This window comes from Rhincodon typus, chromosome 43 (genome assembly GCF_021869965.1).
Source record: "Rhincodon typus isolate 14 chromosome 43, sRhiTyp1.1, whole genome shotgun sequence".
NCBI classification, from domain to species: Eukaryota; Metazoa; Chordata; class Chondrichthyes; order Orectolobiformes; family Rhincodontidae; genus Rhincodon; species Rhincodon typus.
This window is the reverse complement of record NC_063374.1, coordinates 10,545,603-10,560,982: the sequence shown is the minus strand read 5'-3', so window position 1 is coordinate 10,560,982 and position 15,380 is coordinate 10,545,603. Positions and strand designations below refer to the sequence as shown.

Genomic DNA, 15,380 nt, shown 5'->3' with positions numbered 1-15,380 from the left:
AGGTAGGAGGTTTAAAGGGAATTTGAGGAAAAACATTTTCACCCAGAGGGTGGTGGGTATCTGGAACTGTCAGCCTAAAGGGATGGTACAGGCAGGAACCCTTGAGACCTTTAAGAAGTATTTACACGAACATTGAAACACCACAGCATATAGGGCTATGAGCCAAGTACTGGAGAATGGCGTTACAATTGATGGATATTTGATGACCAGTGAGGGAAAAATGGGCTAAAGGGTATCTTCTGGTCCTAAGGCTAAAGATTAAAACGTAGAAAAGTCTACGACGCAAAAGGAAGCCATTTGGCCCATTGTGTCCATGTTGAATGAGAGAGTTATCCTGCCTCATTCTACTTCCAGCTTCTTAGTCTGTACCTTTGGAAGGTTTTAAAAATGGGATAAGGATTTCTGCCTCTACCAGCCTTTCAGGCAATGAATTCAGATCCTCAGCTCCTTCTAAGTGAAAAACTATGCCAACTCCTCCCAACTCCTACCAATCTCTTTAAACCAACCACTCCCAGTTATTGACCTTTGGCTAGTAGGAATAGTAGCTGCAAATTACTGATTCAAACCCTGGCTGTGCTTTTCTAATCTTTCTTTGTGGCGTTTTAATGGATTAATACTTTCTTTAACTGTATAAAACACAGTTGGATTCAACTGTAATGTTCTTGATTAACACGGTTAAATAATATGATAATTAATGTCTAGGTTGCCGTATGAATAGATACTCTTACTGATTCCTGTATTGTAAGAAGAAAGCAGGAGAAGAGAACAGACAGGAGGTCAGTGGTGCCTAGCCTCTAATTATGCCATTGTTTTGTTTTTCAGGGGGAAGTGCAACGTGGCTTTGCTGAATGAGACTGAACAGCTGAGCGAGTACCTGGATAGAGAGGTAATCGTCAGCTTGTGGTTACTGTTATATGAAGTACCAGCTTGAGTGCAGTTATTCCTGTTTGCAGTCATAAATATTACTTCAACACTCATCTTCTCCAGCCCTCTGTGCTTTCCTTATTACAGCTCCCCTGTGCATCTTAATTCCCTTTCTCTCCACCATTGACAGCTGTGACTTCAGCATCTTGATTTGTAGAATAATCTACAAGCCTCGCTGTTCTCCTGAATGGGAGTCCTACTGACCACGCTTTGGTGCCTGTGCCCTAATATCTTCCAACTTTCCCCCACTTTTAATCCTTGTCATCTCACACTTTTTGGGTTGTCTTTACTTTGTTAAAAGCACGATGCACGTTAGTGTGTAGCGATCTTTCATCTAATGCTGCACACCCCTTTTTGAATGGAGTGTTCAGCAACATCCTTTTGTCTGTTGTCTAGTGTAATTCTCCATCATCCTACACATCAAAAAAAATCATTATTGCCACATTACTTATTGCTATAATGCTTTAAAAGAGAATCACCATACACAACATGTTTCTTTTTCTTATCACCTCTTCATTGGTCACCTCGAAAGAGGGCCCACTAGGGCTTCACCTTCATATTAATCTTCTCTGAATGCTCTTCACACATGTCCCAAGTTTGTAAGGTTCAAATGTGTCATTTTGCTTATACTGCTGGGTGTTGCTTTCAAAGTTCAAGTGCATATGGTTCCAAAATGACACACGCCTACTATTGACACTGAATCATAGTGATGTGATGCTGCATGCAGTGTCTTTCTGTGAATGCTTTCTGAAGTGCTTGTTTAGCCATTAGTTCTTTCTCTGCTCCTGTAGGACTGTTTCTACTACTCATTGGTGTTCGACCCCTTACAGAAGACATTGATAGCTGACCAAGGGGAGATTAGAGTTGGGCCCAAGTACCAGGCTGACATCCCAGATAAACTGGCAGACGGTAACATTTCAGAGTTCTGTGTGCATGCGCATGTCTTTGTGTGACCCTCTATGTTAGGTATTCAAAAAAGAATGCAGTTGACTGTAATTGTCTACCCATGCTCAGATGTTAGCCGTTTGTATTGTGGAATCATGTCATGAGTGGGTGCATGTGTAATAGAGAACAAGGGTCCTATCTCGGCAGTCTGGCTACAAGCAAGTGAACTGGGGAATCCCCAGCATTGACAGACAGACAGAGAAAGAGAACAGAACAGAGAAAGCAGAAATCCTCTCAGAATCTTCATTCGCCTTTTCCCTTTCACTTTTGCAGGTGAATCAGATAATAGGAACCAGCTGAAAATGGAAACAAAAGTATGGGACCCAGATAATCCACTGACTGATCGGCAAATTGACCAGTTTCTGGTCGTGGCTCGGTAAGTTCCTCTGATTTTAAGAGTATCGTGCCTTTCATGACCTCAGCTTTTCAACATGCTTTATTGATGACAATGCAGCACTCTGTCAGTACTACATCGAGAGGATTGGCCTGGACTAATCATGTGCTAAAGGCACTGGAGTATATGAAAGCAGTACCCGTAGAGCTACAGCTACTTGGCTCATTGCCTGATACTACTTTATGCCTTCCCACCAAATTAACAGCCCAATTGGGAAGCTGGATGAAGGGAGATGGAAGATGGAGAAATATCAGCTTTGTTCCTCTAAGCTGCGTTCTTGCACATAAAGAAAGACAGGTTTGCCTTTATATAGCACCTGTCACTACTTCAGCAGCCCAAAACCCTTTACAACCAAGAAAGTGTTTTTGAAATCTTAAAATGTAAAGTCACAGTGGCCATTTTGGTACCACAGGTTCCCAGAAACATCAGTATGATAAAAGTCCTCTGCCAGTTGAGGATAATTTTTTTATTCAGTCAGGGGATGTGGGCATTGCTGGCTAGGCCAGAATTTATTGCCCATCCCGAGACAGCTACATTGCAGTGGGCCTGGACTCACGTGTAGGCCAGACCAGCTAAGGACAGCAGATTTCCCTCCCTAAAGGACATTACTGAACCAGATGGGTTTTTGCAACAATTGACAATGGCTACATCGCTCACTTTTTTATTTCAGATTTTTGTTGCATTCAAATTATATCATCTGCCATGGCCCCAGAACATTCACCTGAATTTCTGGTTTACTAGCTCAATGACATTACCACGGCAGTGCCACCTTTCTAATATTGACCTATTACTCTCCCAAACTGCACTCCTTTTCGCATAAGCGTTGCTAGATTTTTAACAATCACTTACAAGGGCAGGTGGAACCTCAGCATTTTTTCACCCCCCCATCTGAATGACGACTTATCCAATAGTGTGTACTGCCTCTGGAATGGTACTAGGAATGTCAGCCTGGATTTTGGTTTTAGGTTTCCAATCTGGGATTTGTACCAGGATGCTCTGACTCCGTGAGGGGGGAGAAAGAGAGGGTCATGGCTGACACCCATGTCTTGCATCAGACACTTCCTGCAGCTTCAGCGAGTGCCATTCACTAGCTGCAAGAGTGAGTCTATACCTGTGGGCCTGTTCCCTTGGCCATTGAAATTATTCTTTTCCTTAAAACGATTGCATTTGGAAGCTTCTGCAGTAGACTGGTGATGGCGTTTGGCTGGTTCCGGGTATTGATTTAATATTTTTGTTTTCTTCTGACAGAGCGGTAGGAACATTTGCCCGTGCTTTAGACTGCAGCAGCTCGATCAGGCAGCCCAGTTTACACATGAGTGCGGCTGCAGCATCCAGGGACATCACACTGGTAATGACATTGGAACACCGCGAGCAATCTGGGGACTTCAGTCATCAGGGATGAGGGCGTACAGTTTTTGTGGAATGGTGGCTGCAGTTTTGACATGGCAGTTGACCACCAACAAACCCAAATATGTCTTGGACTACCCAAGTTGTGTAAATGTTCTGAACAAACACCGAACGGTTGACAGTTTGGGGATCGAGGCACTTGCATTAGAACGATACAGCCCACTGATGTCTGAATAATTGTCAGTTATTCTTAAAGTTTTGTGCTTTAGTCTGCCCAGTCCCACCCTGCACCCCAAATAATCATCGTTACAAGCTTCAGTGCAGTAATTAAACAGCAATATGTCGTTCTTTCATTTGCAAACATCCTTAGATTATGTTATGTTTTGTTCCTGTAAGAACCTGGAAGCAAACAATGCAAAGGCCAATATCCAATCAATCAGATTAAGTAAAAGCATTTGCGTTTAAGCTGTCTTATTTCTGAATTTGAAATCCACTGTCCAACTAGTACCTAATTCAATTACAACAGCCAGTATAGTGGAGTGAGTTTCTATTAATGTGTGCATCCCACTTCTCCACTACATAACATTTTGATTCTGCTTGTATTCCAGTTCCACGCCATGGATACGCTACAACGTAACTGCTATGACCTCGCCAAAGCAATGTCAACTTTAGTTCCACAAGGAGGGCCTGTATTGTGTCGGGATGAGATGGAGGAATGGTCGTCGTCTGAGGCTATGCTTTTTGAGGAGGCACTAGAAAAATACGGCAAGGACTTCACAGACATTAGACAAGACTTTGTAAGTTCCTTGGCATTGTGCACAGTGTGAGTGAAGACCTTACACATATAGTATAGCAGCTGTGCAGCCAAAACCAAAGAATGGAGGAGAGCTAGAGAAAGGAAATCTGTGTCCTCCTCTCTCTGTCTCCCAGCTGTCTTCCTGCAGCCCCCCCTAAACATGCAACAGACATCCATGGATTATGTTGATAAACATACCTTGCATTTATATGGTATCTTTAGCAAAGTAAAATCAAGATGCTTCACCGTGCCAATGAGTGGTAGGCTTTCAAGAATTGTCTGAAAGAATCAAGAAAGGCAGGGAGGTTTAGGGAGTGAATTCCAGAAGTCCAGGACCAGACTGCTGAAGGAAGGGCACCAATGGTGAAAATCAGGGATACGCAAGAGGCCAGATTAGGAGGAAAGCAGAGATCTTAGAGGGTAGTTTGGCCTGGAGGAAGTTACAGTGATAGGGAGCTGTTTAGGGGCTGGAGGAAATTACAGAGATAGGGAGGGATGTAGGGGCTGAGAAGGTAACAGAGATGGGGGAGGATGTAGGAGCTGGAGGAGGTTATAGAGATGAAGGCTGTAGGGGCTGGGGGAAGTTACATAGATAAGGGCTGTAGAGACTTGACAAGTGTAGGTGAAGGGAGCGTTGTAGGAGATTAGAGGGAAAGAGGTTGTACGGGTTGGAAGATATTACAGAGCTTGGGAAGGAGGTTGGTTGTGCTGGAAGAGATTACAGAGATAGAGAAGGGTTGAAGGTAGCATTCCGTCTAAATTTTCTTTCCAGTTGCATGGGCCTCCAAGGCCTGTGCATGGCAGTGACTTTGGGAATCAGAAGCCTACGCTGCACTTGGAGTGCATAGAACCTTGGACCAGCTATGTTGCTTAGAGGGAATGTTGGTTGTAGGGGATTGGAGGAGGTTGCTCAGGGAGAAGGAGTGGAACTGTAGTGGCCCCTTTCTGTGATGATCTGTCTCACTCACATTCCCAATCTCATTCATATTGTTTCAATTCATTTTGCAGTTACCTTGGAAATCATTGGCCAGTATCGTCCAATTTTATTACATGTGGAAGACCACAGATCGATACATCCAACAGGTGAGATGGAACTTTCTACCCAGACTGAGTGTGCAACTAAAATAAGTACAATCTGGAAACTGATCTTGATAGTTAATGGGAAAGGTCATCACGTTTGCACTCATTTTCGTCATAGTCCCAAATTAAAGCAAAGTACTGTGGACTCTGGATATCTTTCTGAGTGTCATGAGCCTTTGGAACTGTCTTCTTGAAAAGGCAGTGGAATGAAAATCCTTGAATATTCTTAAGGCAGAGGTTGATCAATTTTTAGTAAGCCACGGAAAGATAATCGGGGTAGGCAGGAATGTGGAGTAATTAGATCAGTCATGATCTTTTCAAAAGACTGAACAGGCTTGAGTGGGTGAGTGACCTACTTGTGCTCCTAATTCACATGAAGGAATTTCTACTCATCTTAATGCGAAATGGCCAGCCACTTATCGTGAGACTGTGACCTTAAGTTGTAGCTGTCCCAGCTGGAGAAACATTTTCTCAGCACATGAAGAATTTTATATCTTTCAATTCAATTGCCTCTTATTCTTTCAAACTTCCAAGTTAATCCAGAGAGCTGGGTAATGTTCTGGGGACCTGAGTTCAAATCTTACCATGGCAGATGGTGGAATTTGAATTTAATAGAAAACAGTCTGGAATTAAGAGTCTAATCATGACCATGAATGCATTGTCAATTGTCGGAAAAACCCATCTGGTTCATTAATGTGCTTTAGGGAAGGAAACTGCAATCCTTACCTGGTCTGGCCTACATGTGCCTCCAAACCTACAGCAATGTGGGTGACTCTTAACTGCCCTCTGAGCAATTCGGGATGGGTAATAAATACGGTCTAGCCAGCAATGCCCTCGTCCCGTGAATAAATAAATTAAAAACTGCAGGGAACGTGGGCTTAATCAACTTAATTTCTCTTCATATCCCAACCCCTTCTTCCCGGGCTTAATTAGAAAGGCAGGTCCCTTTCAGTGGCAGGCACTGGGTTTATTTTGGTGACTCCATTTCATCATTGACTTTTCCAGTGGGTACGCCTCGTGCCAGTTGTGTATTCTGTTCTAAGAATACAGGTGAAAGGCTGTGCCCAGATATTGCTCTGTAAACGCATGGTCAGCCCATGCCTGACTTCTACTTTTTACCTCTTCAACCAGACGTATTGGATGAGATACTGACTGGACAAAATCTTCTCTATTTTTGCACTCTTAAGCCCACATTTCCAAATTTGGAAGTACTACACCCTCCTGAGCCTGTTTGGAAACCATTCCCTTCTACACTATGGATGACCAAGGTTTGTTAGAACTGACCTTGTGTCAGAACTGTTCCAGTTCCAAGAACTGCCATGTTGGAATTTGGTCATGACTGTGAGGCAGTGTATCACATCAGAAATCTCCCATCACTTTCATAGATTTTCTCTCCTTCTGTTACAGAAAAGGTTGAAAGTAGCTGAAGCTGACAGCAAACTGAAGCAGGTCTACATTCCTACCTAGTAAGTGGACACCCAGCCCGGATATGAACTAAGTTAGAGGAATGACTGAATATCCATGGTGTCATTTACATCCCAAGAAGAACATTGAAAATGTAGACAGTGTTGTAATGTAGGAAAAAGCAGCACTTTATTAAAGTAAGCTCTGATAAACTGCAGTGTGATATTGCTAAAGCAGATGTGTTTGTGGTATTAACTGAAGTATAAACAATGGCCACAAAACATGAGGAAACCATCTTGCTCTTCAGGAAGTTTTACATAAACTTGAGACAGCAGATCAAGTATTAATTTATCATTTCATACAATAGGCAGCCCTCCAACAGCATAGTGTAACCTCAGTGCTGACCCTTCAACAATGCAGTGCTCCCTCAGTGCTGACTATGGCTATATCAAGAGTAAATGCATGGCTAGGGAGAGAATAGGTCCCCTTAAAGATCAGCATGGCTGTCTTTGAGTGGAACCACAGGAGATGGGGCAGATTTTTAATGAATATTTCTCCTCAGTGTTTACTGAAGAGAGAATCATGGATGCTATGGAAATAAGGGAAACAAGTGAGAATGTTTTGGACTGCATACACATTACCAGAGAGAAGGTGTTTACAGCCTTAAAGCGCATTAAAGTGGATAAATCCCATGGGCCTGATCAAGTCATTCCTCGGATGTTGAGGGAGGCTAGGGAAAAAATTGCAGGGGCCCTTGCAGAGATTTTTGCTTCGTCTTTAGCCACTGGTGAAGTTCCAGAAGACTGGAAGGTACCTAATGTTGTTTCATTGTTTAAGAAAGGTAGCAAAGATAAGCCATGGAACTACAGGCCAGTGAGCCTGACATCAGTTGTAGGCAAGTTATTGGAGAGCATACTGAGGGACAAGATCGACCAACATTTGGATAGTCAAGGTATGATTGGGGATGGTCAGCATGGAAGTCATGTCTAGCAAATCTTTTAGAATTTTTCAGAGAGGTACCCAAGAGGATGGATGAGGGTAGGGCAGTGGATGTTATCTATATGAACTTTAGTAAGGCATTTGACAAGGTCCCACACAGCAGACTAGTCATGAAACTTGGATCATATGGGATCCAGGGAGAGCTAATTAATTGAATTCAAATTGGCTCCATGGTAGGAAGCAAAGGGTGATGGTTGAAGGTTGTTTCTCGAATTGGAGGCTTGTGACTAGTGCTGTGCCACAGGGGTTGGTGCTGGGGCCTTTGACATCCAGATCATATACGTAAATAACAATGTATGATTAGCAAGTTTGTGGATGATACAAAATTTCGAGGTATCGTTGATAGTGAAGAAGGTTATCAAAAATTGCAGAGGGATCTTGATCAGATGGGGAAGTGGACTGAGGATTGGCAAATGCAATTCAATACAGTTAAGTGTGAGGTGTTGCACTTTGGAAAGTCAAACCAAGTTAGGACTTGTACAGTAAACGGTAAGGTCCTGAGGAGCGTTGTAGAACAGAGGGATCCAGGAGTACAAGTACAAGTACATAGTTCATTGAAAGCGGTGTCACAGGTAGACAGGATGATGAAGAAGGCATTTTGCATGCTGGCTTTCGTCGTTCGAGGCACTGAGTTTCGGAGTTTGGATGTTATGTTACAGTTGTGTAAGTTGTTGGTGAGGCCACACTTGGAGTATTATGTACAGTGTTGGTCACCCTGTTATAGGAAAGACATAGTTAAACTGAAAAGTGTGCAAAGAAGATTTGTGAGGATGTTGCCAGGACTAGTAGGCCTGAGTTATAGGGAGAGGTTGGCCGGATAGGGCTATATTCTCCCTGAAACATAGGAAAATGAGGGCTGACCTTATTGAGGTATATAAAATCAATAGGGGCATAGGATGAATGCATATGGTGTTTTTTTCCCAGGGATGGGGAATTGATAACTAGAGGGGATGGATTTAAGGTGAGAGGGAATTGCTTTCAGAAGGACTTAAGGGGCAATCTCTTCATGCAGAGAGTGGTGCATATATGGACTGGGCTGTCAGAGAAAGTATTGAGGCAGATACAATAACAACATTTAAAAATATTTGGATAGGTACATGGATGGGAAGGGTTTAGAGGGATAAGGACCAAATGCGGGCAATTGGAACTAGCTGAGTGGATACCATGATCAGCACGGACCGGTTTGGGCCACAGGGCCTGTTTCCAAGCTGTATTACACTATGACTGCATAGCAGTTCTCAGCCCAGACGCTCTGACAGTACAGCGTTCTCTCAGTAATGACCCTCTGACAGTGCGGTGTTCCTTTATTGCTGACCTTCCGACAGTGCAGCACATTATCAACACTGATCATCCAACAGCGCAGCATTCCCTCAATACTGACTCCGAAAGTGTATTGCTCCCTCAGCCCTGACCCTCTGACAGTGCGGTGCACCCTCAGCCCTGACCCCTTGACAGCAGTACTGGTTGCAAGCATTGGCTTATTACTGAACTACGGCTGATATATATGATAATATAGTCCAGTATTTATTGATTTTCCCAGTGAAGGAGAGAACTTTGGATTGCAGGATGGATGTTCAGTTCTGATCCAGCTGTGGACCCTGGACCTAAAATTGTAAATGATACCAGCATAACAGGAATACATACAGTTGTCCACATAGTCCCACTCCATGCTCTTACATAATCCCTTCTCATTTATTTCCTTCATTTTTACAACATATTATAGAATACTTCTCCCTGGTTATTTCTGCTCAATAATTCTCTGTCTTAGCAATATTCAGTATACAGTGCAGAAACAGGCTTTTCCATTCACTTGGTCAAGGTAGCTGATTATGCTACACCTGAATTCCCTCTTCTCCTGTTAGTCCATCATTCTGTTCTTTTCAAACTGAACTTGACACCCCCTTCTGAAGTCGAATACACAACCTGGACATGGTGTTCTTGCTGCAGCCTACAGAATGGCTTGTATAGATTGATCACTGTCACTCTGTCCTTCCACTTTCAAGGTTTGTCCAGCTGAACCACTCGAGTTTCCATATTCCTCCATCCTTCAAGTTTTTATTCTTCTTCCCGTATGGAAATATTTCTGATTTAATCTGTATCACCTTTGTCCAACTGTCTTATCTGTGCTTTCATCTCTTGAAGTTCCTAACTGTTAACCACACTGTGCATTTTTTTGTAATCTATAAATTTGACCAACCCCCCCCAGAACTATTTATTTCTATAAGTATCCTAGAGAGCAGTGATTTCCCCCATACTTCTCCAATCTGAAAAACAGCCATTAACCAGGAACTGTATTGCTGTTCAGAAGAGTCATAGAGATGTTCAGCACAGAAACAAACACTTCAGTCCAACTCATCCATATTGACCAGATATCCTAAATTAATTTAGTCCCATTTGGCCCATGTCCCTCTAAATCCTTCCTATTCATATACCTATCCAGATGCCTTTTAAATGTTGTAATTGTACCAGCCCCCTCCACATCCTCTGGCAGCGCATTCCATACAAGCACCACCCTCTGCATGAAAATGTTGCCCCTTTGGTCCCTTTTTATATAACCTATGCGTTGTAGTTTTGGACTCCCCTACCCTGGGGAAAAGACCTTGGTTATTCATCCTATTCGTACCCCTCATGATTTTATAAACCTCTATAAGATCCCCCTCTGCCTCTGACATTCTGAAGTTCCATTTGTGTCATGGTGTCAAAATCTTGGAATTCCCTCCTTACACCACATGGACTGCAGTGGTTCAAGATGACAGCTCAAAACCACTTTTAAGGGCAATCAGGAATGGGCAATAAATGTTAGCCCAGCCAATGATGCCCATATCTCAGGGGTGAATAAAGAAAAATGATCTTTGCATGTATTTCTTTCCATTTAGCTTGCTGACCTGGCCACTCTCCCCTTTTCAGCAGCAGTCCCATTGAATACAGTCTTTGTGCTCCCAGCTGCTTTGATGACATCTCATGTTTAAGTCTTGTCCTTCTGCTCATCATCTCAGTAACTGCCTCCAACTTTATGATCCTCTGAGATTTCTATGTTTGTTAAACTCTGGCTGTCAGGACACTAAACTCTTCAATTCCTCCTGTGAACCCCTCCACCTCTTTATCACCACCTTTAAGATGCTCCTTAAAACCTACCTCTTGGTCCGAACATTTGGTTGCCTGGCTGGTTTTTTGTTTTACTTCGGTCTGATTACCCACGTGTGAAGCAGCTTGGGATGTTTGACTGCTTTAAAACATTACATAGCTGCAAGTTGTTGTCCTGTCTTTCTAACTGAATAACAATCTTATTTCTTATTTCTTTCCCTTTTTTCCCATCTTCCTCATGAACCCTTACTTGCTCCAAATAATCGATTTATTTTCTTGCTTTGCAGTACAAAGCCCAACCCTAATCAGATTGTATGTGTTGGGACAAAAGGGGGAATGATGAATGGAGCTACAGGATACCAGAAATCTGCGGCTGGCCTAACCTGCGAGAGCTGTCACAGTAAGTGGAGGGGAAAGCCCTGTCCCTTTCAGTCTGGCTAAGGTTCACACTTTATCTGGCATCAGGCAGGATTAAAACCATTGTAAAGGTCAAGTTTCCAGGCTATAATTGTTACATCCTTAATCCACTTAAAGGTGTTCTAGGGACAGAGATCTGGAGGTTTGCATGCACAAATCTGTGAACATAGTGGAACAGGTCAAAGAAGCTGTTTTATGTCACCAGTTCTCGACCATTCACGTTAGGAAGGATGTCAAGCCTCTGAAAGGGGATTTTCTAGAATGGTACAGGGAGTGAGAGACGAGAAACACCAGGATTGTTCTCTTTAGAGTAGAGAAGGTGAAGAAGAATGATTGGCAAAGGAATCACAGAAAGATGAGAATTTATTAGGACAGCAAGTTGTAATCTGGAAGACCTGAAAGGGCAGTGAAAGCAGATTCAGTAGGAATATTTGGAAAAGAATTGGTTAACTACATAAAGAGAAACAATTTTTCAGGGTTATACGGAAAGAACAGAAAAATGTGGAAATTGGAAATATCTTTTTATGAACTGGCACAGACATGATTAATCAGGGATGTGAGATTAGCTTGTATGTTGAATTTAGTTTACTGTATTTACCTAAATATAAGTCAGCCCATATTAAGTTTGCAATGTCATATAGTATATAGACCATGTACTTTGTCGGGTTCTCTTGCCCATTATTGGCATGGAGCTTACATTCATGCAATTACAGTGAGCACTCTTCAACAGGGCCTTGTACAAGTATTTATTTCTTTATCAAGTAAGGTGCAGCCCATTCCAAAACGATTGTGGAAAGCCTCTGCGATTAGGTTTTATAATTTCACTGTCTATTCTGCAGATGCATAAGTGGCACAGGATACTCTTGTTAAATACGGCAGGAGAAGAATGTTGGGTCCTTACTCTGTGCTCTTCTGGCCTTCACCTCCCTGAGTTAGGTGAGAGGGCAGGAAATGAGCCAGGTATCCCCACTCCTGTAAAAGCAAAATACATAATAGAAACCTGAAGTAAAAAACTGCAACAGAAAATGCTGGAGAAACGCAACAGGTTTGGACAGAAGAGCCGTCGACTCAAAATATTAACTCTGTTTCTCTCTACACAGATGTTGCCAGACAGGCTGAGTTCATCCAGCACTTTGCGTTTTTATTCCCACTCCTGAATTTCTGTCTACTTAATTTGAAGTCATGATGTTGGGTGAGCATAGAGTGGTAGGGAGGAGTATGCACTTGTGATACTCCTTCTGATCCAATAGCTTCCAGGTGCTTGCTAGTTAGAATTCCCTAGGAAAATACGGAGAGCTGTAACCTGGTGAATTGGATACTTTTGGGGAGGGGCAAGTGTGGTGCTTGATTGATGTTTAAAGCCATTTGTTTCCTGGTTGACCAAACACTAACTGCTGTTAAATTACTTTGTCCTCCAGCCACACAATCTCCACAGTGGTATGCCTGGGGACCACCCAACATGCAGTGTCGGCTGTGTGCATCCTGTTGGATCTACTGGAAGAAATACGGTGGCCTAAAGACACCGACAGCGCTCGATGGGGAAAAGTCACGACCTCCTTCAGTAAGATTGCAACTAAACTATCATTTTATTGTCTCAGAATAACATTCAGCCCTATCTTTAGCTTTGTACTGAAGAAGCAGTTGGGTGGTCATTTAATACTTTATCTTCCAATGCAGTGTTTGTTGGTAAAGACTTTTTCTCTCTCTGTAACTGCCTCCCTGCATAGTTTTCATTCTTTTTTTTTGCCTCTTTTCTCAATGTCTGCTATCCACTCTGCCTCTGTTTCTCCTCAGCCTTCCTATTTTCTCCAAACTGTTTCTGTCTCTCTTTCACCTCTCTAGGACTCTTTCTCTAAGTGTCTAGCTGGCTATCACTACTTCTCAAGCATGGCGTCGCTTTCTGGCAGGCTCATTTACTCCTTCTGGAAAGATAAAAGGAAAAGAGAAAAGAGCAACTGCAAGTGCAGATTAGTTTGCATCTGACTTGGAAGATAATGTTGAGGGTTCTTTCCTGATCAAGTTGCATTCTTGAACCATTCAGTTTATCATGCTGTGCACTTGTCATTTTCAAATTCCATGTTTGCAGTTTCTTTTCTTTCTTTATCACCTTTGTGTCTTTTTCTTTATCATCACCCTAAAGCATGTTACCTGAGTGCTAGCCTTTCAAACTTTTTCCATGCTTTTTGTTTTATTTGCAGGAGCCCAGATCAAAGGGGCCATATGGCCGCCAGGATCCTCAGGGTTTGCTGTCATATAACAGCTCCAAACTCCTGGCCAAGAACCGGCAAACATTCCTCCTCCAGACAACCAAGCTGACCCGCGTTGCACGACGGCTATGCGATGATATCCTCCGGCCGAGGAGGGCAGCGAGGCGACCTTATATCCCTGTCAACATCGGAGCCATCAAGACTGAATGTAAGGAGGCCCCACCAGTCACTGGGCAAGATGTTAAACAAATGATACTTTACTCTCCCCAACATCTTGCTATTGATGGCAGCCATGACTGAACAAGGCTGGGCCTGTTTTCTGAAGAGAAAGATTGAAGGCATCCTGATCCAGTAATAAGATTTCAGCAGGGTAGAGGTAGAGGAAATGTTTCAGTTGATGGGGAAAACTAGAGTGAGGAGCCATCAGTGTCAGTTACTAATAAATCCAATTGGGAGATCAGGAGCAGTGTCCTTTACCTAGAGAGTTTTTGTCATTCAGGCATGAAAGTTTCGTGACATTGCATACGTGCCAACTTGACTAGTTAGTGCTATTGCAAAATAGTTCAGTGCAAAGTATACAAAATAGGATGAAGTGCTGTATAACTGTACAATTTTTTTAAGCAGTTTTTTTGCATCAGATCCAATGTTTGTGTTTGAGGGTAGTTGCAAGGTTAACCTTTCTATAGCAAGAGGGTATCATTTTGACCAGTGAAACAAGATAAAACATGTGCGTGCCAATTAACCCTATCGACTCTTAATGAATATCTTAGTAATGAGGAAATATACTTAATGGGAATATCTGTTTAAAGAAATCTTTATTCCTGTATGTTTAATGATTTAACCCCCATGTCAGAGAACCTGCTTACACTACTGATGCTGGAACTTCAATGAGATTGTTAGGAACTTGAATCTCAAGTTCTCAGGAAAGAAGTGGGAATCTGGAGCGACAAGCTTTGTTTGGGCATTTAGGGTACTGGAGGAATAGCAACAGAACATAGCTAATCAAAATCTGGAGCTTGATCTGTCTTTCAGTTTGGTCATGGCTGATCAGAATTCCAATTTAGTCTTAGTTCCATGATCTCTTGATGTTTAACAAATAGAAGATGTACTTTCTCTAGAACCTTCTCACTGACCCACTCCCGTCTCTCCTCTGTTTTGTCCCCACACAGCACCGCACACGCGCGCGCACACACACACATACACCTGCTGTGAGATTTGAACCTGGTTCTGTTGTCCCCTTAGGTGCTATCAGACTTCCAAAAGCAGCAATAAGACCACTCAGGATCCGGCCTGTGGCACGTCCTACATTAGCTGATATCATGAAGGAGTTGGGCGAATTGGGTAAGTTGCAATTGGGTAATTGAGCTATGACATTTGGAATTCCCTCAACCCTTTTTGTATTTTCCCATCTTATTCTGGAACAGTGCCATGGGTGACCTCCTTATCTCAGGGATGTGGTGTTTGTGAGCATGATCCCACCTTCCCTTGTTTTTTGATTGCATTGATGGAGGCTTGAGCTTTCCAGTGCACTGCACAAAATGCTGCATTATTAAGGTGTTTTCTATAACATTTTGATACTTCTAAGTCCACTTATTTTACGTAAGTGTTTTGGAGAGAAAGTGAAAATGGAGATTTTTGATGAGTTTTCAATCTAGAAATATGTCACTTGAGTGAGGAAATGTTCCTAAGCAGTGAATCTGGAATTTGCTGCTGAACAGATGGTAGAAGCAGATTCACTACCTTTCAAAGAGTAAATTGGATAAATATTTGAAATGGAGAAACG

At 42.6% G+C, this 15,380-nt stretch overlaps 1 protein-coding gene across 8 annotated transcripts in view; it reads left to right on the top strand.

The window, feature by feature from the left end:
- Positions 1–15,380, top strand: part of mta2 (metastasis associated 1 family, member 2) — a 65,881-nt gene that overhangs the window by 30,925 nt on the left and 19,576 nt on the right. For all 8 annotated transcript variants that reach the window (XM_048619693.1, XM_048619695.1, XM_048619691.1 and 5 more), the window contains 11 exons: positions 823–886; positions 1,716–1,833; positions 2,143–2,245; positions 3,512–3,611; positions 4,219–4,407; positions 5,415–5,489; positions 6,894–6,952; positions 11,261–11,373; positions 12,809–12,951; positions 13,589–13,805; positions 14,840–14,938. In XM_048619693.1, the coding sequence (XP_048475650.1) occupies positions 823–886; positions 1,716–1,833; positions 2,143–2,245; positions 3,512–3,611; positions 4,219–4,407; positions 5,415–5,489; positions 6,894–6,952; positions 11,261–11,373; positions 12,809–12,951; positions 13,589–13,805; positions 14,840–14,938 (1,280 nt within the window). The remainder of the gene's footprint in view (positions 1–822; positions 887–1,715; positions 1,834–2,142; positions 2,246–3,511; positions 3,612–4,218; positions 4,408–5,414; positions 5,490–6,893; positions 6,953–11,260; positions 11,374–12,808; positions 12,952–13,588; positions 13,806–14,839; positions 14,939–15,380) is intronic.